Here is a 26,259-nt window from a genome sequence, read left to right on the forward strand (position 1 = left end):
CCCACAGGCTTTGGGATGTCCATGATGCTAAAGCGGAAAGGGGGGAAATGAACTTACCTGAGAGCTGGGGGTAGTTTGACACTTTAAACAAAATCAGTGACAAACCTCTCGGTGCTGCTGCTCTCTCAGGACGTGCAGGTGGCCTGCAGGCTCTAGGCAGGGGAGCTGCTCCATCACAGCTATGCCAAGCCCCGGAGAGGGATTGTTAGTGCTCACAGCAACCAGAGCAGTCCATACCCAGTATCCCAAAATCACACTGGGATGCTAAGATTTGCTCCAGCAATTCTTTATTGGGCAAAAGCATATGCAGGTACGAGGTGTCCCATCACTTGTACATACATGGCACACACTGTGGGCACCAGGAACCCCCTCGGGCACCAAGTCCCACCCCGAGCACATCCCTGCCCGGGACGGAGAGTCCCACTGCCACCTCGTGGGAAAGGGACGCATCGCCTCTGCTCTGCCGGCGGCACAGCGGGAGCAAACCTCCTCCGTGCAAAATCCCTGGCCCTGCTGGGGAACAGGACCCGCAGAAACCTCAAAATACCTGGCTGGGAGGGAGGAGGGAAGTCCACGCATACCAGAGCTAGAGGCATCGTGAATTAATCTGATCTTTCCATGACTGTCTCCATCCTTGCTCCCCAGGTTGACTGGGAAGAGAGGGTGCTACCACATAGGGCAGGTGCCTGGCTGCAGCCACTGAACTGAGGAAAGAGTAGAAAGACTCACTGCCCAGAGGCCAGGACCTGCTCCTACACTCCTGGTCTCACCCAGGTGATCCACAGCACCCCTTGAGGGCGCTGGCTGTCCAGGGACAGAGCCTCAGGCATTGAAATATTGGTCCCATGCAGAAGACTCATGGCTGAGGCAAACCTGTTAATTCCATTCTGCTCCCAGTTAGCACCAGGTTATTAAAAGAAGAATTCTCTTCATTTTCATCAGGATGGGCCACAGACAATGAAAATCCTGCTTCAGTGTGCAGTCAGAGAAATAAGGTACCTACAAACCTCCCCCACAGAGGGAACAAAGCAGTGAGCAACCCCTCACGGCTTTGAGAAATCAGCCTACAGCAACTCCCAAGAGGAGGTCTGGAAACAAATCACTATTGCTGAAATTGCTGTGGGTTGAGGACATCCCACCCCACAGACACAGAGGTGGTTCTGCTCTCTGCTCTCCCCCATGCTGAGGGGGCTGCAGCTCCAGTCTGCACTGGTGTGATAATGGGGAGACCCTCAATCCTTCTTGCCCCACAGCATCTCCCTCTCTGCATCTCTGATGCTGGCCAAAGAGCCACAGCACAGGCAGGGAGGGAGGGACAATGGCCCTTCCACAGACCAGGAAAGCGTCCTGGGTGAAATCCTGGGTGACAGGAGTGGGGCACTGTGGGGTGCCATGCAGGGCCACACTCCTGCATTCAGGACTATAATGACCCAAGCACTGGATGGGCAAACTGAGCTCTGCCCTCCTGAGCTGCCAACAGGGCTGAAGCCAGCTCTGAGCTAGTGGCAAAGAAGGAAAACAGTCTTAAAAGTCCATCTTCTGGGAAAGGTGTCCTTGGGCCCCATACCAGGGTCAAAGGGGATTCACACCTTTGGTCCTCAAACCTGCAGTCTCCATGTCAGGGAGCAGAGGAGCCTCAGCACAGTCCTGCACAGCTCCAGGAAAGCAGGACTGAAGGAAGGACCACACCTTTGATGGGCCTCTCTGAGCTGCTGGGCAAAGGAACATCACTCCTGAGCTTTACTCTTATTTTTCTGCTTCCATATTTTGGACAAGCGGAACTTGTTCTCTTTCCTCTTTGGCTCCTGGCTCTCAAAAGATCCATCTGCAGGAGAGGGAGTAGACACAGAGCAGGTTGATACCCACAGCTCCAGTGCCCCCCAGTGCTGCTCTGTAGGAGTACAAAGGGCCCTTACCCAACTTCTGGATCATGTCTGCCAACATCTGGTCCTCCTCTAGCTCCCTGAAATGGAACAGCACGGTATTAGAAAACTTTGCTGTGTTCATGACAAGGTGTTAGACACCAAAAACCACACAAAGATTGCTGTTATTCCCCCAGTGACTGCTGTTATTCCCCCAACCTCCACAGCATACCCTGAGAAGGGTGCAGGAAAAAACCCCAACAGTTAGAGTCTGGGACATTAGCAAATTGCATCTGCTTCCCTTGAAAGCAAGAGCCTGTGTGGGGATTTCCAGGCCTTCTTCCAGCTGGCCTGTGAATCATCCAAGTTCATGGAGTGGTGAGGCACCACCACACCCAAGGAGATGAATGAAGGCTGAGACACCAGTAGCCCAGGGTGCTATGGAGGTGCTCATTGCAATGGGGACAAGCACACTGCTATCACCTCCTTGGGCCTGGGCATTTCTAGAATCCAGAAGCTGGAGTTGGTGCCCTGAGGTCAGGAAATGGAGGCTGCTCTCAGCATCAGGAGGCACAAATCCAGCTACTTGACACAGCAGTCTTCCTTTGAACTTGGGAAGGATCCAGCTCTTGGCTACAGTTGTTCCTTCAGTTGCTGCAGCAGACGAACACATTCCTGGCTTCATGTTCCCAGAGTCTTCCTGCAGCTCCCATACTGCCTCCAGCCTACTCATCTCCAGCCTCTCCCTCTCTCCCCCCACCTTCTACATTTTCACAGCCCTTGTTCTAACAGTGGCTTTAGCTTGAGAGAACACTGAACAGGGCTGCAGTCCTGATCTCTTTCCAACAGCTGCCAAAGACGGCAGCATTTAGGGCAAGATGGTTGGTGACAGGTGACCACCCACCTCTCATGGAGCAGAAGTCTGGATTATCCATCTGGATTCATCCATCCCTACAGCCTGGGCAGCAGCAGAAATATAATGAAAATCATCCCTAGTGTTGGCTCATTTCCCACCATCCGAGGGCCCTCACCTGAGTCTGTCCTCATCCAGGCACTCCACAATATTATTCCGATCATTGACCGTGTTTAGGTACGACTCCAGAAGCTCCTTCTCTCGCTCCTTCTCCCTGGTTGTCTTCAGTTCTTCTGCACAAGACAAGGAAAGCCCATCTCACAGCTACAGGTAGTACCTCCCCACTGTGCCTCCCCACTGCTCCAGCAAGTCTAATTTTATTATCCTCACACTCAGGGGCACATCCTACATTCCCCTGGAAAGCATAGGTGGGTTGGATGTTACAGGGAGTCTGCACCTGATAGCTCGACAGCACAGTCAGGGGACACCCCACAGTGCAAGTGCAATCCCAGGCAGTGCCATTCAGATCTGAAGAACATCCCAGGACTGGCTCATGAAGTGGAGGGATCCACACAGCCTGGGGCCAGCAGGACTCCCAGTGTGGCTGGTCCTTACCTGGCTTGCTCATGAGGCGTCGCAGTTCCATCTCAATATTCCACTGCTGCTCTTCCAGTTCCTGCTGCTTCATCCTGGAAGGAATGACAGAAGTGATGAGCTCCTGCCCCGCCATGCCCCAGGGCTGGACCCTTCTCATACCATCCTAAAGTCCCAACCTGCATTGTCCACAACCTGGACAGGGGCTGGTGGGTCAAAGGAAATCTTCCTCCATCACGTTTGTGAAGTTTCCCTCCACACAAGCTCTTCACAGACCCTGGGTGCTCAAAGGCCCATCAGCTAATACTGCCAGCAGTTCTCCCAGGGACATCCTCAACCCTCCTCATCCCACCAATTGGCACATATTTTTTTGGGCTGCCACACTCCCTCCCATTCACTGCTCACAGGTGAAGTGCACAAGCAGACAGGTGAATTTCTAGTTGTACTCACTTGTACATCAGTTCTGATTCCTGTCTGAGCAACAGCTGTTTCTCATGGATCAGTTTGAACCAATCCACCATAAGGGCATCCTCGGACTCATCTGCAAAGGAGACAAAGGGCAAGATTCCAGAAGCTGCAGTTCAGCTCCCCTGGCTCAAACACAAAATCCCTTGAGGCAGAGCTCAGATGAGTTACATGAGCCACAGGCAATGTCAAGTGAAAACAGGTAAACTCCTGGGTACAAGGGATGCAGGTCACTCCCTGGGAATTCAAGGAAGCTGCTCATAGATACTCTGCTACAGGAGACCCAGCTCATCTTCCACATGGCTTCCTCAACTCTGCCCTTCTGCATGAACCCACTAAGCCCTGTGAAACCAGAGCCAGCCATGACAGCCAGCCTGGCTTGGGATCCAAAAGCCAGATCAATAGTGGAGTTCCACTCCCAAAACTCTCTGGTCCTCAACCAAATTAACACAAGACCTTGCTCAAAGCTCAGGTTATGAAACAGTCAGAGAAGGTTTAAAATTCCCAGGGCTTTATCTTTCCACACTAGGTACCTCTGGCAATCTGTTGTCTCACATGTAGCCTGAGCTCTTAAAAATGGAGCCAAGAGTGCCCAGGGGTAGGACATGAGCCTCACACCTCCCCACCATGATAGAGCTGCCTCATGGTCTCCTTTACCTCCCTCGCAGGCACGCAGCTGCTTCTCCAGATCCACTCCTTTCAACTCCAGCTCATCCAGCTGCTTCTCAATGTCACACACCTTCTCCTGGATTTTATCCTCGGGGATGTAGTCTGGGTGCAGCTAGGAGAGTAAATGTAGGACTGAATACAGCTCAGTGCCCTCAGAACCCCCTCTGAGGTCACAGCCCCAACAGAGATGGGAAGAAGCATAAGGAGCCCAAGTGCAGAGCCACATCCTGCAAGAGCCAAGCCATCAGAAGTGCAAAGCTGGCTGCTCACAACAGAGTGGTGGCCACTGCAACCCTACAGCACTGCAATACATTTGCTGTGAGTGATAACTCTACCCACATCTGTCAGTCCACAGAATTCTCCCTCCTTTGTTTGGGGACACAACGTCTGCCATAATTTTGTTTGGCTCTGTCTCATTCCAGCTTCTATTGTCTCCCTGCATAGGAGATAACCAGCAGCTTCTCCATCTTGTGTCTGCCCCAGAGCCTTTCACCCTTTTCCTGGGAATCCAAATAAACCCTCCCAGTAAGACGAACTTAGATATATCTGGGCAAGCACTCCAGAAGGATACCAAACAACCCCAGCCTGCTCCCCTCACACCTGGTTTACAGCCATACCTTGGTTGGGGACACCACTTGAGGCTCATATTTGCTTTTTGGAGCAGGGAGTTTAACTAGAAGGGAGAAAAAAAAAAATCAAACAAAGAACGTCAAAACAACCTTTAAATAATTTTATGGCGTGGGGCAGTGCCTACACCAGCAGAGCACAACAGGTCCCAGCCATCCAACAGAGGTCACAGATGACACACATGCATCTGCATGCCTGACCAAGGTGAGAGGTGTGTCCTCACAGCCTGATTTACTCCTTGTGGCTTGTCACTCGGATACCCCTGCTGCTTTCAACCCCAGGGTATAGGCAGTCACCTAATTCAGGTGTGACTTTGGAACTTCCACCCAAGAATATTGACTTCCACATTCATTCACTACCTTGTTAAAACCCAAAGATATTTATTGTGGCAAAACCCACCCCTTATTAAGCTTCCAGAGGATAGCACAGAAAAGCTGGGTTACTGCCACAGGAAACACCAAGATATACTTTAAAATGTCCCTCTAGTGCTCTTTCGCAAGGAAGTATCAGTAAATATTGATGAAACAAAGATGGTCTAGGGTACCTCAGCATAGGTCTCAGGAAACTAAGGTTCAATTCCTCCCACAAAACACTTCCTAGGTGAGAAGTCCCTTAGGCCCCACTACACAGCATTATTTAGGCCCTGGACACCTATTAAAATCAATCCTTAAGCAATATGTATTTGTTCCACTGTGCCTCAGCTTCCTCTGCCCAACTGTGCTGCAAGGATAACTACAGAAGAGTGTGAGGTATTTGGATACCCAAGGGGCTGGGCTGGATAATTACCACAGAGAGAGAACAGAGGCGTACGTGGATGATGTGATAACGAAGGGAAACTCTAATTTTCAAAAGAGCACAGCTGTAAGAAAGGCAGCAGCAGTGCAGGCTCCACACACACAAGGAGAAAGACAGGAAAGACAGACTAGGGGAGCCTCATGAGAGTCTCTGGCAACTGAGGAAGAGCTCAAGGACAGCTCTCTAATTGCTCAGCCCTTGCTCTATAGCACTTTCTTAGAAAGAATGCAAAAGGAGAAGATGCTGGACGTGGCTGTGTTGTCCCTGAACTGTTGGCCTCTGTCAGGGATCTCTTCCCTCTGGATGCTGCTGTTTTGCTGCCCCATAAACTACCTGTGACTCACACTTCTCTTAAAGATTCCTCCAAGAGGGACCCGGCCTGCCACGAGCTGTTTGCCTGAGCAACAATTCCCTCTCCCAGCTCAGCCCTGCATCTCCAGGCTCCTTCCAAGTGACCTCTGCAGCACCTCCAACCAAGGCAGAAAGCTGCACCAGTGATCATGAGAAGACCAAGGTCATTGGAGGGGAAGAACCAGTAAAATGACACTCTCTGACCATCTCAGGGTCTGATATCCCCTGATATCTTCAAGTTCTGGCTCTACAGACACAGGATGGGTTGGCTGCTTGCCAGCAAACTGAAAGTAGGACAGTTGGCAAGAAAACCGTGGGGCCTCCCTTCTCAACAGAAAACACCACCTACAACGAAGAAAATGAACGATCTGCAGAAATGCTCATCATCCACAGCCCCACACAACCACCAGGACTAAGGGCAGGAACAGCAGCTCTCTGAGTGCTGAGGTAAAACACCTACACAGAGGAGCAACAGTCTGCCCTTAATCCACAGTCTGCTCAGTGACAGCAGCAGCAGACCAGCCTTTCAGATGGCAGACTTGGATACAGATGAAAAGGGGGGGGAGACTGCTGGGAAAGTTTCCCAGAGTGGCACTCCCCAGTGGAAACATTAAGCTTTCCCCAGTGGAAACATCAAGCTTCAGAAAGATTGGTATAAACCCTGGCCTCCCTTATCTTAACAGCTCACTTCCTGGGAGAGACTAATGCTGAACTTTGTGGCTGAGCCTAAGGAAAAATAGAGATGGAAAGTTTTAGGAAAATCATGGCAAAGGAGGCACACTAAACTTTTAAAAAAAAAACAACTGGAGTTTGAATGCTTTGTAGCTGTCAGAGGTCCTGGCTAAAGGACAATGCTGGAACCAGCTAACAAACCAAAGCATGAGGCCACCAAGTCATTGGGACCCATCCTGCTTGCTCCAAGGCAAACATCAGGGGCAGGGCTGAGCCACAGTGTGAGGATCTTCTGCTCCAGATAGATAAGACAGAGCTAGATGGGGTAAGGAGAGGGGTGGGAAAGAGGCTGAGCAAGCAGGACAGCAGCAAACATCAGGTTAGTTCCAGAAAATTTCATTAGCATAGTGGAGGGATATGATGGAGCAAGGACAACTGGGCAATGGAGGTGAAGCTGTGGTTGAGCATGCAGGAGTAAGGAACTGGATTAAGAGTAGGGACAAACTGGTCAGAACTGGTCAGGACATCTTTGAAAGTCTAAGAAACAGCAGTCTTGGCTCCTGCTGCTGTGGGCCCTGCCAGCTGAAGTCTCTGGCTGACAGTTCTCTGCATTCCTTTTATTTCCCAAAGCCACTCAACTGAAGAGGAACAGAGACATCAAGTAGATCTCAGTTCCCCAAATTAGGAGATGGTCCTCTTCATAGCATTGACTCTAAAGAATGACAGGGCAGTGACCTTGACAAATCCCTATTTTAATTTCTTCCTTTCCCACTGAATTCTCTGGCCTTGCCGCTTCCTGCTTTTAGGCCAAGCTGGCTAATAAAAATTAATTGCACAGATTTTCCCCTCATGACAACAGCCACAGGATTAGCCACAGAAAACTCGGGGACACATCTCCCATGGTGACCAGTCAGGCTGTTCCCTGACAGTGCAGAGGAGAGAGGGCTGTTCAGTAGGCAGAAGAGATCTTACTTGTAACAGTGCTTGTCTTCAACTGGTTGCCATGTTCCTCCTTCTTGGTAGAGCCCCCAGGATCTTTCCAGTCTTCTTTTGAATTCTGACAGCTCTTGATAAGATCTGAGCTGGGGATCAACAATTTCTTTACGAATCCACCAGAGGAAGCTGGATTAAGAAGAACAGAGAGGTTTTGGGTAAAAAATTTCAACCCTCATCTCATAAAAAATTCCTCTATTGCTCAATACCTCTGGGACTCACCACTAGCCAACTCCATTTCTAGTCCTAGTTCTCCTCTCTTCATGATAATGTAGGGCATAAGCCCAAAGTAAACAGGGAAAAAGCACTGATTACAAGGCCAGAGTAAGAGAAGAGGAGAATAAACAGTTGGGAGAAGAATAGACAGTTGGGAAACATCACCAAGATTTCCCACCATTACATAATCATGCAAGAGAAAGTGAAATCTTGCTGACTGTCTCACAGAATGGCACCCTGTGAAGTCTGAGTCCCTCTCCTTGGGGAAAGATGGCTCTCCAAACAAAGGCACCAGGGCCAAAGCAGGTGCAGAGAGCAAAGATCCCTGAAAGCAAGGCACAATTTCCACCAAGGTGTTCTTCACATGTGCCTTGCAGTACTATTGCCTGTCCCCTGCCTGATTAGCAAAATGAAGGCAAAGCTTTTATCCTTCATACCAGAGTCCTGCTTTGCTGGTGGGACAACTAATGGACTTGGCTTTGTCTCCTTGTGTGCTGGGCTCCCTGTTCCCACCTGGGAGTTATCAGTAGGTTTCTTAGAGCCACCCTGGTCTCTGCAAAGAAGAAAGACAAAGGTAGGAAACCATTCCCCCTGCAGAATGGTTCACAGGAAGAGTTCTGGACATCCTGGGCTGGATCTCCATCTGGGATGGTCACACTTTTCTAATCAGAGTCCAGGAATTTGAAATATGCTTTCCCTCCCCAGAAATGAAAGCCTTTGTGTTTTTCATTAATTACTGAAAACAGAAGCACTAAAACACAGAAGCTCTTCCCTCCTATGTGCACACAGACCTGCAGCAACAAATACAGATGCAGGAATGGACATCCCCATTCACTTGTCACGGAGACCCTTCATCTCCAAGACACTCACTTATTGGCTACAGGCTTCAGCCGAGATCTCCAGTCTGCTGGGCTCTCAGACTTGTCTTCACCAACATTTGTGCTTCCTGAAGAAAGGAACACAGCAACATAATATCAGATCCAATAAAAAGAAACAAGCTGGATTTGAGTCTCAGGAGAATCTTAGGAGATACACCATGCACTGGGGCAGATATTATGATGTTGCTGCAGCAAACCAGCACCAGCTCAACAAGTTTAACATGGATGGATTCAGATACAGTATGTAGTAAATAATCTCGGTGGCACTTTGTTCCTTTCAGTTCAAATTCCTTAAAATCTGTGCATCTACAGAAACACAGACACAGAGTAAATGAACAGGCACGTTCAACAGCAATACAACACAAACAGCTCAGATCTCAGAGACCAAAGGCTGGGGCAGGGAGACAGACAAAAAAACCCATAGGGCACAGCAAACTGCAGAGAGAGAGTGCTTCTGGCCCAAAAAAAGACAGCCACTTGGAGGTGCTTGAGACACTGGGAATCCCCAGAATATCATCCCTTGGCCCACTGCTCAGTCACCACAGTGGAAGCTTGGTTCAAAACAGACAAGGAGGCTGAGTGAGCCCCAACTGCAATCAAAACATTATCACAAAGTTCTGGCAAGGTCTCCCATCTGGGAAAGTCTACCTAAACCTCTGAAACCCACCATGATCCCAACGTTTGATGACAGCAAGTACAACTTCAAATACCTGGAGGTCCCCAGAGCAGTAAAACTCACCAGTGCTAGAAGGAGAAACTGCACAGGGACAAATGTGTGTTGAGCCCTACAGCTCTTGAGCCCCACAACCCTTATGTGATGGTACAGACAGAAAGTACAGGAGTCACGGACACATTCGCTGTGCTGGTCCAAGAGGAAGGCACAAAGTTGGCATGTTATGTCCAGGCAGAGCTGTCTGTGAATCATCCTCACCTTTGTTGCTTTTTGACTCTGGCTTGTGCAGAGAGTCAACGGGTTTGCTGGGAGCCTGGTTCTTGGGCAGAGGGTCTGTAATCTTGTCCTGCTTTGGTGCTGTGTACCCTGTTTTGCCGGACTGTGCTTTTGGAGCTGGACTCTGAGAACTGGCGGGAGAAAACTTGCCACTGCAAAAAAGAACAGCCCAGTGAGTCTTTTTGAAGGGACAGACCTTTTTAGCTCTTTCCAAAGATTTGTATGTGTCCCTCTACATGTCTTTAAATCTGAGCCACAACAGCAGTCAGGACAAAGGGAAGAAAGATGCAAGGACTTCTCCAAATTATCCCAAGGAACATCTTAGCAGTAAAAAGAGAAAGATAAACAGTGCTTACCTGCTGGATGCTGAGGAGCCAGTGGAACTGAGTCCTCCTGGCCTGCTTGGAGAAGTGTTTGATCCAGCCAAAGCCTGCATAATATTGTTACGTGCCTGATCCTTCCCAGCATTCACTCGACTGACCTCAGCAGTGGTTTTGGCAGGGGCAGTTTTGTCAGGGCCATGAGGAGACTGGGCTTGTTTTTGAGTGTCAGAACTTTTATTGCTGGAGGACTCCAACGACCGAAAAAAATTTTCCCGGGCTTGCTGTGTTTTTGTTGTAGAGGTTGTCCAAGGAGGCCCTGCTGGGGTACCTCCACGGGGATCTGTTTTGTTCCCCAACGAGGTACCTTTGCAGTCATCTGATTTATTTACAGCTGAAGAGGACCATGGAGTATTTACACTTCTGAAGCCAGAGCTTCCAGAAGATGAAACAGATGGCTTGGTTGAATTAGTGAGGCCTTCCTGGCTGGGTTTCTTCAACACCTGCTCTGGTTTCTTGGGTTCTGCTGCTTTCTGGAACGCCCTGGCAGCAGTAGGGGCTGGGGTACTCTCAGGTTTGTTCCCAGTGCTGTGGAGACCAGAGACCTGGACATTGTCTGGCTGCTGGTGGCTGGTACAGATGAACGTACCAGGCTCAGGCCCAGCTTTGTAGCTTCCAGGAAGAAGCAAGTTCCAACACTGCCTGCACCTGTGGATACAAAAGTATCAGAAAACATCCTCCAGAGGGCTGGGAGGCCGCTGACACACAGCTGAGAGTGCAGGCACAACTCCCCCATCAGCACAGAGAGGGTGAAGGTACCACACTGGCAAGGAGAAGACCCTGTGTGCACATTCCTCAGGCACCATAGCAGGAGCTGTTCATAGCACAGCCTCAAGTAGGAAAGGTGTGGATGAAAACAGACCTGTGCACAGAGTTTCCCTTATGCACAGGTCAAGAGCAAGCCCAGGTTGCCTCCACTTCGTAAAAAATGTCCCACACCACTCTCTCCAGTCCCAAAGGATCCAGGCTGCCCCTCTGCGACCCACAGGGCTGTGCCCCAGCTTTGATGAGCTGCTGTACCTGAAGCAGTTCCTGTGATAGAGCTTCCCATCGACCAAGTAGCGCTGCACCAGGTGCACATGTTTCCCACAGATCCCACAGCTGCTGCTGGGGACATTCCCGCTCTCTGCCAGGACCCTTTTCTGTGGGGAGAGGCAGTGGGTGAGCAGGCAGCACCATGGCCCCACGTACAGCTACAAATCTCCCAGGCAGACAAGCATTTGGCATGCACAGAGGGCAGAGAAGTGATGTCCAGGAAATCCCTGCTCCCTACAGCCAGTGGAATGGCCCTCAGAAGGCCAGAGTATGGGTGTCCTGTCTGCCTCTAGGAAAATGAAGTGCAAAGGTCTCCGATCTAAATTAGCTGGGAAAAGGCTTCCCCCTTCTTCTGCCCTGTTTTCATCCCTACTCTGCCTTGAAACTGTTTCCAAGAACTGAATCAATGTTTTCTAGCAAAAATAGTACAACCCCTTAGAAATCTCCATCCCCAATACCTAGGAACAGCATATCCATGTCCTAAGACAACCATGTCCTGTTCACCACTAGATGAACCCCAGGTGGCCGATGGTTTTCCAATGACTCCCACCTCAACCTGTGCAGTACCCAGACCTCTGGATTAAATCCCTCATAGTGAGCAGAAAATTTAGGCTAAGTCCTTACTACTAGGAGCCTTGAACTAGCCTAATACTCTATATCTCACTGAACAGATTTAAGCTATAAACAACACCCAAAACCACATTTCTTACTGTGGTAACTGGGGAGGTTTCCTTTGGCTTAGCTCTGACTGGTGGGTGGGCAGGAGGCAGTTTTGGTGGCACTGGCTTAGGAGGCTCTGGAACAGTTTTCTTCCCAGGATGCTGCTCCGGAGGTTCAGAGGAAGGACGCTTGATTCCAGCCATGCCTCCAACTGGAAGAATAGGAGAAGGGAAGATTTTAAGGGAACATAAGGAAAACTCATGGGTTTAGGAGTAATTCTATAAAGAGTGCCATAGTGGTGCTGACTTGCCACAAGCAGCCTGAAAACACTCAATTCTCTTTGCAGATGAAATAAAACCCCTCAAAATTCACTATGGGTGGAGAAAAGAGAATCTCCAACACACTTCAGTCAAGGAATGATGCCCTGTGCCCTCAGAAGTGCAGGGAGACTTCCCTGGGAAATGAGGTTTCATGCCAAGTTTTTACAGACAGGACCCCCCCCAACTGTCTCACGGGGATGTTATTTTTGCACCAATTCCTATTCTGAATGAGATGTCTCTGTGCTCCTTGTGGGATATTTGAGCCACAGCTTCACTTCAAGAGCAACCAATTGAGTGGGCACCCATCTGAAAAGAGATTATACCCTTCTCAGTAAACACAGAGAGAGTCTGGGCAGGGAGCAGAGAGGGAGCCCAGTTCCCAGCAGTCTCCCCTCAAGAAAGCCAGCTATCCAAATAAACACCCAGGGCTCCCACCACAGTGACCAGGGGACGGGTGACAGCTGACCCAGTAAACAGTTCAGGCTTGGGCTGCCCCCTCACTTCCCACTTGTGCCATTTACTGAATTCCCAAAGCCCAGCACAATGATGGGTGGCTTCAGCTCTGTTCTTCCATAAATGCACGACCTCAGTAAAATCTTGCCTGCTCCCCCTCTCTGTCCTCCTGCGTCCTGCTTATTTCATGGTCCTGCCAGAACCCATTCGAAGGGCACGGCTGTGATTCTGTGACTCTTCTTGGTGTCAGAGGGCACATTCCAGGCTGGGCTCACTTTCAGACACACACACTCACCCCAGCAGCAGGAATGTAACCAAAGTGTTTTGTGGGACACGAGAGAGTATAAAAATGTGCTGTGCTTGATGATGTGGTAAGCAAGATGCTGAGGGGGAGGGAGCAAAGACCCCAACCTGACCCAGATTCTCACCACTTGGCACAAACACGATGGAATCTGTTTGACTTCAATCAGAATGCTTTTCAAACAAGAAATAAAAAATGGAGAGGGAAGAGGGAAGAAGTTGTGGAGGGACACAAAAAGCATACTTAAATATGTAAAGAGATGGAGAAGGGGGAAGAGTTTAGACATTAAGGTCAACTCTGAGTGAAGTGTGCTTTCTTTCCAAGATGTAGGACGTTTTCACTACATATCTCTCCATTTACATTCACCTTAACAAGTTAAGTAATTCATGTCCCACTTTCTAAAGTTTCCTCTGGAGGAACCTGTGAAATTGGTTTATCATATTATTTCCTTTTGGATGAGCTTAAAGCCAAATATAAACCAAGACTACAATAATGCTCCTGCGAGCCCAGATAAACTCTCCAGTACGTGAATATAATGCCTTGGCAGCTCTGTGGCCTGTTTTATGTTTGACAGAATTGCTACCACAATTATGCCAGTTAAGGCGATAATTTCCTTCTTCCTTCCATCATTAATGCTGTGCTGTACAAGCACTACCACTGACGTTGTTACATTGGCACAGCCCCACAGACAAGCTCAGCCTTGTTTGACTCCATGTTCTCACCAGCCCTCCAGTGTGGCAAAGACTGGAACAGGGCTGGAGGTGCTCGAGAAAGGAAAGCTGAAGTAGGGACCATGGAGAGGAACCTCCAGTGCTCCTGTCTGGCTGGACCATACAAAATTTTAGACTGTGTTTTAAATTTTAAGGTAGCAGTACAGACATGGCCCTGTACCCTTCCAAAAGCACTGGTGCAACTGTGGCTGGTGTGCAAAGAGTTCAGGTCCCCCACTGAAATAGTTCTGGAACCAAAAAGGCCTCTGTGCAGTCTATTTTGCTTTTCCAAGCCTGTTAGGAGGCAAGGGAAAGCCCGAAATGAAGCCCTGATCCTTCCCATCCCTCCAGGGAATATGGTACTTACTAGGAGACCGTCCATGGAAGTAGTTATAATACTGGGAAACATAGGTGAGGATGCTCAGCCTGTCTGGTACCTTCAGAGCAACCATATCCTCTGCATCCAGCAAGGCTGGGATCCCCAGCTCCTCCTCCGCCACTCGAAATGCCTGGAGAAGGAAGGGGAAAAAAAAAAAAGGGTCTTGTCCACCCCAGACAGCAGAGCTGCTTCTCATCAGAAGTAAGAAACTGCACTGCAAACAGCCCCACTCAAATAATAACTGTACAGGGGAACAGCTGCACCAGTTTAACTCCTACATCGTGCGGCCGTTACCGGAACCAACGGAGTCGTGGCTTCCAGCCACTGCCTTGAGAAATCCAGGCAGGGAGCCAAAAATCTGGCCTGGCAAGCTGGCCATAGCTCACTGCACAGGAACTCACCTGGGCTTCCCCTGCTCTTCCTCCAGCCTGCCTCTATCTGGAAGTGCACAGCTGCAGAGAGCCAGGCCTGGCAGAAGGGAATGTGTCAGTCCAGGCTGGCAGATTCGTTTCCAGGCTTCCAGCCCAACCTGGAGCGCTCCCCAATTAACGGTGGGCTGGTAGGTGCTTGCAGGCAGCTTTCATATCCAAGTGTTGTGCAAATGTTAAAGCTTCCTCTCTACTACTGTCTGCTCTCACCCATCTGAAAATGGGAAATCTTGGGCTGCAGGAGGGACCCCTCTCTCCCAGACCAGAAAGGGAGAAGAGAGGCGTAATGCAGGAGAATTCCTGATACCTAGCTCCCTTCCAGCTTAACTGTTTCCATGCTACCTAGCATGTATCTGGGGCAAATATTCCTCTTTTTGGTGCTCTCTGCTTTGAAACTGCAGGATCCAAGTCAGGTAAAGGAGGCGAAAGCCATTTTCTTTTGCCTCTGAACAAGAGACTTTATTAGAGGACTAAAAAGAAATTGGAACATCCATGTAGCAACTTTGCCCTCACTCAACTCAGTGTAACGCTTTTACTAAGGACTTTCTCCACCCTTATTCCTTCTCAGCTTATAGGAAAAAATCCTTTCCCTCCCTCTTTGGAGCATGCCCTTTGAAATGCCAACACAGCAAAGCAAAACAGCACTTGCAGGACCAGAGGCACAAAGAAGGCTACTGTTGAAGCCCACAGTGAAAGGGTTAACAAAAGACTTGAATATATTAAAACCCTCCGAATCTGACCTCTGGCACGGACACACACAGTGTTGGTGTACAAGCCAACCACTCCTGCTTAGAAGAAACAAACAGCCACTATTTTTCAGCAAGATAATTACCATTTTTTTCCATTGGGTATCCTAGTAAAAATGTAGCAGAGCTGACATTAAAAATGCTTTCAGCCAGTTACCTCCGTCTGTGTCATCCCAGCTGCCAGCCCAGTCTGGCACTTGCCTGTCTTGTAAACTGATATTTAATGTATGCTTTGGAGTGTTCCCCATTCCTGACTGCACAACTGGTCTGACCAGTGGAGTTTTCTTGCTGGACATTCCTGGTGTGCAGAAAAGTGGGAACATAGGTCATGCCACCTCCTGCCACACTGTGCCACAGGTCAGACAATGCAACAGGCACAGAACAAGGGCAAGGGCTGCCTGGACCACGAAGAGGAGGGTGTTCTATGCACACAACAGGTTTGGCCAGAACCAGGTGAGCAATGCAGAGAGCAGCACTAGGATGTGGTGTCCCATGTGCCTACAGCAGGTAGAGGAGCAAAAAGAAAGAAGCAACACATTATTTCTGCATTATGCTTTTCATCAGTGCAGCTCCAAGTGCTTTCCAAGGGAGGGAAGTGCCCCTGCTGCCTCATCTATGCAAAGTGGGAAAGTGATACACTCGAGGCCACTTGAGCCAGCCTGGCACAGCCTCCTCTGACACAGGCTCTATCTGCTGCACCACACCACCATCCACCAGCACTGAAAGAGCTGGATCCAAAGCCTCTAGAAACCTTTCTCCTCTTTATGTATTTTTTAAATCTTTAACAAAAATTGCCACCAACTGAAATTTTTCTAGGGCTTGGGATTGTTTTTTTGGCACTTGAGAAGTGACACATTCTTCCTTGGCAGAAGACCTTATATGGTAAATCGCAGCTCAAACAAGCCTTTTTCACTTGCATAATACAGCCCCTGAAAAGAAGTTTTTGAATGGTGAGGCATCAAGGAGAGTCTGAACAACAGCAGAGAAATCAGACCCACTCGTATCCCAAGGGCAGTCAGAGCAAGAAAGTGTAGGAGCTAGGATGGAGAGTAGTCTGATGGGGGAGGCCAGCCCAGGAGACAACAGGGAGATGGAGGGTCAATCCCACTGAGGGCAGAACCAAAGCAGCAGGATACCAACAGTTAAAATGCAACTTAGTCAAGTCATCCTACAGCAGGTGGAAAAAAGAAGAGAGAGCAAAACAAAGGACATAAAAGAAACCAAGAAAGGGGGGGGGGACACACACAGACTGTGACAAAGGAGGGGAGTAAGTCTTTATGAGAGGCACAAAGAAGCTTTTCATTAATAAAAGCGGTGGAGGCAGCTCGTACAGCTCATTTCCCAGAGACAGGCAGAGCCAAGACCATCAGCCCAGCCAGGGAAGGAGCAACACTCAGGGCTCCAGAGAACCCCAGTCAGGATGCCTGTCCATGGCAAAGGGGCCTTGATGTCTTCCCACTTCCAAACCTCCAAGGCAAAACACATGGTCTGAATCTCACCTCGAAGAGAAGAACAGGCAGGGCTGAACCCCAGAGTGGGACTAACTACTCACACACTGCAGCACCAGCTCGGGAGAGGGGCTCCAACACAGGCACTGTGGGTGAGGCCAGGGATAAAGGGGAGCAGAAGCAAAGGAGCCAGGGAGGGGCAAGTTTAGCTCTCCCAGCAGCAAGAACCACTTCATCTCAGCTCACCGTGTCAGAGGATGTCAATCCTCCAGCCCAGACAAGAGTAAGCTGCCATGGTTCGTTCACATCCCAAGCTCCTGCCAAGCAGCCATGAAGCTGTGTGGAATGATGCCAAGGGAAGAGAAGTATTATAATCCACCACCTCTCTTTTTGTGATGGAGAAAGGGAGGGGAAAATCCTTCCTTGGGTTACTAAGCCCATGCTTGAATCCAGTGCAGGAGGGGGTTGGCCTGTGTAACTTCTACTTTCTTCATGGAAAGAACACGAGAAACTCCAGTGCCATGCTGCAGTGAAGTGTCCAGGTAGGATCAGGTTTTAGGATGTCTCCACCTTGACTCCCTGTACCAGGAAGGAACCACAGTGGGGGGATACTCCCTGTGCTTCCTCTCTCACACCAGCAACCTCCCAGCTCCTGCTCTATCCCTCAGGAGCATCACACACTCAACATGTCTATGTTTTGACCTGTAGCATCTCTCTCTGAGTTCCTGCTGCCACCGGAAACAGGCCAGTAAAGAAGTGTGAGCAGTCTGATGGTGATTTCAAGCAGCCAACCAGTCTGGACATTGCTGTTCAAATGAGAAGGTTAAGAGGTGCAGAATAAGGCAAAGGGTTTGAATACAGCACACTTGGCACACAGTGTCTGCAGGGTTTCTGTTGCTAAATCACACAAGCAAGGTGTCAGGTTACAGACTAAACCAAAAGTAAAACATCAGAAGTTACTTACCAACTTGTTGTTCTCATACACATTTTCTTTACTAAGGGAGTCGAAGTTTCTGAAACACAGAAAGAAGAGAAAAATCTCAGGCTGGTGTTGCAGAGTAAACTGCTTCACTTCCAGCTTCTCAAACCTCTTGGAGCCTCACTGGGACAGAGCAGCTCCATACCCTCAGACAGTTCCAGAGAGAGCAGCGTGGCAGATCCCACCCGAGACAGTCACAGACGTGCTGTACCTCCCAGGGCAGAGATGTGCAGCAGGCAGAGCCATCTGCCCACAGGCAGCACAAGACAATTTGGCACATCTACCCTTGCAGGGCTGACTCCCACAGCTGCCAGTGGACACGACATGCTGATGCCAAAACATCCCAGTCAGATTGAGGGGTTCTGCTGAGATAGCCAGGAGCAACCTCTAACTTATGGGGTGGTTTCTGTTCCCCAGAAAAGCCTTGCTTCTCTCCCATCTCATAAAGATACACCAATGCCTGCCAGCCAGGTTTTAACACTCTCTCCCTGAAAGTATTTCCCAGTCATATCTATGTTCTTCTCCTATCTTGAAAGTTGTCTCCACACAGAGAGACCTCAGCTCCAAGGAGGTCTCTCATGGATCCCTCATATGCTGCACGAATCACATGCTTCTCCAACACACCCATATCTCAGAAGATCCTGGGCCCAGCAGCACCCAAGTTCTGGTTTCAAATCCTCTCTTCTCCTCTGTAAGAGCTCCACAAAACCAGCACCAGGAATCTGCCTGGGAACTACCTCTGCCCACAACACCATCCTGCTTCTGATAACACCAAAGCTGCCAGTAGGAATCTTATTCTGCTTTCCCTGGGGCTGTACTTTTGATCTGTAATCATAACCAATAACTGAAAAGGAAGCAAGAATTATTGTTTGCAAGCTACAAGCCAAAGCCAACAATTCCTTTCCGTTGTCCCCAGATATCATCTCCCTCTTCCCCTCTCCCCAGGTTTGCTCTCCCCATCTCTGGTCCAGCCCAGATGCCATTCTCTCTGCACTGTGCTGCGAACTCAGAACCTGGGATCTGGCAGGACAGGGATGAAAGCACAGAGAAGAATGAGTTTGTGCTACTGAAAGTAGAGCCACAGTATGCTTCCCTCGCCCATAGCAGAACGTGTCCCTGGCTTGGGAAACAGCCACAATCAGCCTTGTTTTAAACTGACAGCCACTTGCTAAAGTGTGAATACAAAACTGGCTGTTGGCTGGCAGCCCTGCTCTCCAACACTGCTCCCTCCTGCCCAGGCAAGCGGGCGGGGTCAATTCCCTGCCGATAACCCCGTTTCACTTTACAATCCTTGTGTCTGCCGGCAAAGAGCTAAGCGAGAGGCTGATATCCGAGAGGAAACTCTCCTCACTGATAAACTGAAAAGGCTACAGCAACAACTTTGCATGTTCTGCACTTTCTACCCGGTGTGGACCTACCCTGTGAGCCAGTCCCTCACCTGCGAGAGGAGCCAGGGTAACACTGTGACAGCCGGGGCAAAGCCGGCTCACTGCGACCTATTCATGAGACTAACACATGATCTGTACCGCAGCACGGGAACTTTTTCCACCACTTGCAACAGCAAGGAGCAAGCCAGGTCCTTTATCTGCTTAGTACAGAAGGTGGAGCATTACATCATAAATAAGAGAGGCACCTTCAGCAGGTTTGCTCATCACGCCACAGCTTATGCCTCCTCCTCGCTTCCCGCATCTGGTACTGCTACGTGGGATAAGGAGGGAAAGAATGACAGATAAGACCCAAAGGTCTAACTCCCCCAAGGAGCATGTAAAGAAAAGGCACATCCCACTCTAAATCACAGACTCTTTCCTGTGCAAAATCAAAGGGAATTGAGGAGGTTTTTCTTCAAGCGGTGCTCCTGCCCAGAGATTTCGCTTCCCTGAGACAATGGATTAAAAAGAGCAACAAAAATAATCAAAAGCCAAAAAAGTTTCAGTGAAACAATAGATATGATCATCCTGGTTGAGTCAGGCGAGAAAAATGTCTTTTTCTAAGAACCAGCTGAAGGAAGTGATTGCACTGCTCTGCCTCACTCCCAGTTCTGTTCCCAAATAGTCTCTGTAGCAGGAAAATGAATGAAAACACCTGCAAGAGCAAAGAGGAGCTCCTGCTTCCTTGGTCATGCTGACACTTAAAACATAACACGCTGGAATTACTATTTACTGTCAGTTAATATCCTTCAACCACGCTGAATGCTGTTTGCTGTGATGGTGTGTGCACTGCCTGGCATGGAGCAGAGACCTAAAAACCCCAATCTTTTCAATGTGAATGTCTCAAATCCTCTTCTATTCCTCAAAAGAGACTGCAAACAATCAGGTTATTTGGTCATTTCAAGAGTCTCCTGATGTCTCAGCATCACTTCTTCCCTGGATATTCAGGTGAACTGCTTACATATAATATTTCTTTTGGAAACTGATCTTGCTGGTGCATCTCCTATCTTGGAGTATCAAAGCTCTCTGGACCAATGTAATCCTAAGACAGTAAAGCCAATACAAACAGAGAAGTAGGAGTTCTCCACTGAGAAAACACAGGCAACTGAATTAACTGGAAGAGGTGAAAAATATAAACGTGACCCAAGAGAAGGACTCCAGTGCTGGAAACAAATCAGAGTGGATTTCACTAGCACAGGAATAAAGACGAAGTTTTTAGCTCCCCCAAAAAATCCTTCCCTTAGCAAAAGAGTGGTTGTGTATTTCTCAGGCCCACAAATCTCCGTGACCACCCACTGCTCCAGCTGCAAACATGCCACAGTCCTCTGCAAGCACATGTGCTTCCATAGGAGGAATCTCTGCTGCTGCTACTGCAAGCACTAACTTGATTGGAAACTTGACCTTGGAGCAGACTGAGAAAAAAAAGTAAAACCCAGAGCCATGATGGCACCAAAAAAGTTTCTGCTTCTTGGCTCTTTTGTGCTGTTTTCTCCATAGACAATGAGATATGAGCAGTCAAAAGGATCACTGAGAAAGAGCGAGGTGCCCTTTGCCAGCTCACAGTCCTTGGACAGGGGGCTCAAATCCATTGTGCCCTGCTGGGAACAGGACCTTCCAGCTGCACTCTTTCTGGAGGTGCAAACACTTGGGGGAAAGGGACAGGCTGGGAATTCCAGGTGGAAGATGGCCCCCTTCCACACTCCTGCTCATCCTCCTCTCAGGAACTCTGCTCCACCCTGCTGTGCTCTTGCTGGCAGCTGCAGTGTGCTGCTGGGGTGACCGACAACAGACAAGGCTCCCTGACCCCCAAACCATCCTCCCCACACCTGCACCTGTCACACAATCCACAAACCCACGAAGCCAAGCAGGAGGCTCTGCTTCACCCCAGCCTCTTGCTAAGGACATGGAAACTGCAGGCAACCCGTCCTCAGCAGGGTCAGGACCCTCCCTGCCCACACTGGTGACCTCAGCCTCATCCTGCCCCACTGAGCTGACAGTGACCTGGGAAATGCTGCTGAAGGAAAGGGCACCTGCTGCTGCTCAGCTGCCAAGAGGGATTTCACAACCAGCCCATTCACCAGCTTGCAGTCTGTGAAAGAGCAAGATCCCAGACGAAGAGAAGGTTCTTAATCAAAACCTTTCCTTGACATCTGGCATTAATATCTGAGCGAGCGTGCACAGCTCCCCTGCCTCTTCTAACTCACTTATCAGGCCAAGGTCACTAAAACCGTGGCTGGAGCTTGCACAACCATCACCACCACACATGGCAGCTGCTGTGCTTAGTCTCCCACAACGCTGCCACAAGGCTTCATGTCCCTCTGAATAGAGGAGTCTCAGGACTCCACAGTCATCCCAGAAAACAGGCTGGGACCTGCCTGACACAGCGTGTGTGCCTGGCTGGGGCTGGCTATGAAGCACTCCTCAGCTGGGACAAAAAAAAATGAATTTCCATGGTAAATCAGCATGCATCTTCCCTCCCCCTAAGCATCCTTGTATGAGTGGGAAGTGAGTGGGAAATGCATTTCTAATTTTACACAGCCTACCCTGTTCACTGATAACACACGAACCAACATCAGCTAAGTTCTGGAGAAGTTACCATAGTTTTTTGTTTTCCATCAAGAAAACAGGAAGGGAGGAGAGACCCCCACCAGCCTGTCATCTGAGCCACATATCCCACAAGAGAAGCCTGTGATTATGTCCATGTTTTGCAATTGCTTGAAGTTTTCCTGGTAATTTCTCAGGCTCCTGCAAGGAGAAATCCCCTGTACTCAGCCCAAGAATGTTATTTATATAAACCAAGACAGAAGACACACTGTTGCAAAACTCTGATGCCGTGACTAAATTGTTCCGCAAGCGATTTATACAGCAGAGCTGCTGCAAGCACACCAAGAGCTCCAAACACCAATTACCCTTTCCTAGTTTTATATTCAGTCTGACAGTCTTAATCTTTAACAGGGATCTTTGCTAGAAGCAAGGGCAGGAGCCCAGGATGAGCCCCTGGGAAGCAGGAGTGACAAGCCACATGTGCACCCAGCTGCATTTCTCTGCTAGTGTCTCCTGCACCAAGAACAGTCAGAGAAGCTTTTACAGACATAAGGACAGTCTGCACAAGTATTCTGCTCCAGGATCCAACACATGACACCTGGCAGCCCTGGCCAACAGCCACTTGAAAGTGTAATTTCTTTCCAGCAGGACTTTGCCCAGTAAGGATACACCTGGTGCTTTCCTGTATTACAGCACTGACACTGAGGAGGGAGGTCACAGATAAAAGCTTCTCCTGCTTTAACCTCCAGGCAGTCCTTGCCGAGCGGGTCCAAGTCAGAAAGAGCTTCTGTAAGGTCCTGAATAAAGTCAGGCAGAGTGTCCATCATAAAAGAAAATGAATAGGAACAGAGAGATGCCACAAGGAACATCTTCCCTCTTCAGCACAGAAGAATATATTTAAGATATGTCTATCCACAACCCTTGCTGCACAGTTCAAGGATTATAAACAACCCACTAAACTGGGCAATGGGATTGTTCCAGTTCTCAAGTTGCTGAGCCCCTGTGTTCAGCCATGCTCCATGGGCCAGCGACAGAGTCTGCCAGGAAGCAGCCACAGCCCCCCTACGAGCCCCTCCTGGCCACCTCAACCTTTCTGCCCTGGCATTTTGTATTTTTGGGACTGTGAATCAAAGGAAGGAAAGGAAATATCTGGAGTCACATGGACATGACAGCATGTCAGGAAGTCACACACAGCAACACCCTGGTGACTTGCCCAAGCACTGGGGACAACACAGAAAGCGTGCCTGAGGCTCCTGCACTAACCTCCTGCTGCCCAGGCCTGCTCCAGCCTCTTTTCAAGTTTCAACACAACAGAGGAGAGAAAACAGGAGGAGACCTTCTCTTGGGTTCCACCAGAAGCAAGATACCCGTAAGAGGGATCTCTGCACACAAACCCATGTGGCAGGCTGTCCTGGGAGCGTGAGGAAAAAGGCAGAATACATGGGACAGGAGGAAAACTGCAGTAAAGACCACTCAACCTGTTCCTCTACCTGCTGGACACATCTGACCAGGAGAGACCTAATGCTTCAAACAATACACCTGGGCATGCTTTGAGCTGCTTCCTTGCCTTTACCTCCCCCCTCAATTCCCCCATCTAAAAGTCCAAAGAACCCAGGAGTAAAAACAAAACCAAAAGAAAAACCAATTATGAAGCAGGATCTGTAACCCCCTTTTGTTAACATTTGGGCAGGGAAAGTTCAAAACCCTCAGGGCATGGAAAGCACTTTAACTTCCCACAGGCAGAGCTCTAGATGGGAAAAACAAGGATGTGCAGGAATACAGCGGCTGTAGGGCCCTGCCCTTTTACTGCACTTTGTTTAAATAGCCCTCGCCTCCCGACTCCTGAGCGCTGCCGTCGGGCTGAGCGAGGAGAGCCCAGCCAGAGCAAACACGACAGCAAAGAAGGAAACGCTCCCTCAAAGATCGGTGCCTGAACTTGTTTTGCAATGGAAAGGACACATTTAAAACATTTATAACTCAGCCACAGATGGAAGAAAAGGGAAAAAGGGAAAATATAGGGGGGGGGGGGGAAGCGCATGTAGGCAGAGGGAGAGCAGAGCTTTTCTCCTGGAGATTTTGAGCGTGGGTGTGAGCAGATTGCTGCTGGTGGGTGATGTGCGTACAGGGAAGGCAAGAGCCCAGGGCCCGGGGTCCACAGCTCGATGGACGGCAGGATGACCACAGCCTGGTGAGGGGTCCTGGGCAGATGGAGGATGTGGGGCCACAGCCCATCTGCAGCCCGATGGATGGTGGGATGGCCACAGCTCAGAAGGGTTCTGGGCAGATGGAGGATGCCGGGTTTGCAGCCCGATGGACGGCGGGGTGGCCGCAGCCCGGCGAGGGTCCCCGGCCACGAGCGGGGGGTCCCAGCCCCGCCGAGCCGGCAGCCCCAGCGCGGACCTCGACGCCCAGCCAGGTACTCACATGAGGTCGGGGCGGTGCCGGTGCAGGATGGCGCAGAAGGCGAGGCCGTCGCGGAACGAGGTGGTCATGTTGGTGATGCTGACATCGCGGTAGCCCTCGCACTGCTGCCGGCACCAGAGCTGCAGGTTCTGGATGGCGGCCATGGCCCCGGCGGGCGCCGCGGGGCTCGGCAGGGCCGGGCAGGGCTGCGGACCCTCCGCCCCAGCCGTGCCCAGCCCGGCCGGAGCTGCCGGCGGGGGGCGGCCGGACCGGCCGGGAGGAGGCGGGGAAAGGGGCGGGCGAGGGGCGGGGGCGGCCCCCGGGGCCTCCTCCCCTTGGGCTGTGCCGGCCGGGAGCGGGGGAGCGCCGGGGAACGCGGGGATGCGGCTGCGGGGCGGCCTCGCCCCACGGACACCGGGGCAGCAGCACCCCCGGGACCGCCCTGTCGCGACACGGGACCCCACACAGCGCGCTTCAAGGGCTTTTTCTGGTTTTTTTTTTTTTTTGCTCCCGCACAAAAACATTCAAGTGTCCTCTTTCTCGAAGGGGCAGCCGCAGCGGGGGAGTCGTGAATCGTTTTTAGTCGCTGGGAAGGGTGTTTTCCCCTATTTGGAGAAAAAAAGTTAAAAATCGCGATAAATCACTTAGATTTAACTGTCCTCTGGGTAATCCCGCGCTGGGAAGGCGGATTTATGCCCAGCATCACCATTCTCTCTGTTGGTGTGAAACCAAGTACAAGTGCTGCAGGGGAGCCACCACGAGCCCCTTTCCCACCCTCCTGAGATACCACTGGCCAAAGAACGAGGAGGAGGAGGAGGAGGGAGGACGAAGCAGGGCTGCCCAGAGGTCTCATGGTGGCCGGGGAGGGAGGGAGGCCAGCCAGGGCCAGAGGATCTGTCCATCCTGGGGCAGCACATCAGGCATTGGCAGCTGTCATGGAATCATGGAGTGGTTTAGGTTGGAAAAGACCCACAGCCACGTACCTGTGCACCCCATCCCCACAGAGAAGCTTGGGGTGGTGGGTGAGGGAGCGGGAAGGTGCTGTCCTGCCCTGCTGGGCTCGCTCCAGCCAGCACTGTGGTGGCCAGTTCATTACAGCTGCCCCACAACACACACATCCCATAAAATAACTCACCAGACCTCATGCAGCTGCCAAAACAGCAGAAGAGACAAGGTAACACTTAAAGAGCTGCCTATAAATTAGGTAAAAATAATTAATAATACATATAATATATTAACAGCATTTCTGTGACATGATATGGATAATATACATTAATATATAAATACCTTACAAATAATTCAGAGTGTTTCCATTTCATCAACAATCACTGGCCAATGTATTTACTTTATGGTAAGGATTATACATTTCATTATAAATGGCTTGCTGGGCATGTCAGCAACTTTTACATCTCCATTCACTTTATTATTAATGGTTTCCTGAACAGTAATGGCATAATAATGCACACAATGCAGCATGAATATTTGATGTGGCATCTATAGTCTCCCATTTATCATTTATAACAGGCTACAAAAACATTATAAAACATTTATTACAAATTTATAGATCACTTTATACTAAAACAAAGTTGTGTTATAAATACATTATTAATCCTTTATGCCTTTTATAGGAATCCCTTGTAATAAGGCCTTAGCATATGTTGCTGCACGACCATAGCAAGAGTGGTGTGGTGAGGAGGAAATACGGCACGGTGAGCCTGCTCCCAAGTCCTGGGCGTGTTCTGTGAAGGAAAACAGAAACATCTGCACTCAAAATTAATCAGACTACCAAGGGACCAATCACAAGAAATGCTGGATTAACTCAAAGTCGAGTTTTTTCACCCCTCTCTCAAAAAAGACGCTTGCCTTTGCAGCACCGGAGCCCTGAAAGCTGAGCTGTCCCACAATTCCACACCACCTTTTCATTAGATTAATAAAATTTGCATAATTTATGAAAAGCCTGGCTAACAACGGGTGGCCCTTCCCATCCTCAGGTAACATAGGGCTTGGTGAGAAATAAAGAGGGTGTGCTGGGTTTAGGAAATGTATTTGTGGGGTTTCTTTCTGTAAGTCCCAAAGACTGTTTCGCAGTGTGCATCCCCTGCCACGTTTGCAATAGATGTAG

At 49.8% G+C, this 26,259-nt stretch overlaps 1 protein-coding gene across 2 annotated transcripts; it reads right to left on the reverse strand.

The window, feature by feature from the left end:
• Positions 1–270: 270 nt before the first annotated feature.
• MICALL2 (MICAL like 2) lies at positions 271–24,418 on the reverse strand. Of its 2 annotated transcripts, XM_064673141.1 has the most exons (17): positions 24,159–24,418; positions 17,749–17,797; positions 14,151–14,292; positions 12,050–12,210; positions 11,325–11,446; positions 10,281–10,952; positions 9,907–10,076; positions 8,968–9,043; positions 8,535–8,650; positions 7,861–8,010; positions 5,061–5,116; positions 4,432–4,555; positions 3,760–3,850; positions 3,331–3,404; positions 2,894–3,008; positions 1,917–1,963; positions 271–1,825 (listed from the first exon to the last, which is right to left on the reverse strand). In XM_064673141.1, the coding sequence occupies exons 1-17, from the start codon at positions 24,299–24,301 to the stop codon at positions 1,728–1,730; spliced, it is 2,406 nt and encodes an 801-aa protein (XP_064529211.1). In that variant the 5' UTR covers positions 24,302–24,418; the 3' UTR covers positions 271–1,727. The 2 variants fall into 2 exon arrangements, with proteins under 2 accessions (XP_064529211.1, XP_064529212.1); XM_064673142.1 differs by lacking the exons at positions 14,151–14,292; positions 24,159–24,418 and having other exon boundaries at positions 17,749–17,784.
• Positions 24,419–26,259: the final 1,841 nt, after the last annotated feature.

The sequence above is a fragment of the Pseudopipra pipra genome, chromosome 16 (genome assembly GCF_036250125.1).
Source record: "Pseudopipra pipra isolate bDixPip1 chromosome 16, bDixPip1.hap1, whole genome shotgun sequence".
Lineage (NCBI taxonomy): Eukaryota > Metazoa > Chordata > Aves > Passeriformes > Pipridae > Pseudopipra > Pseudopipra pipra.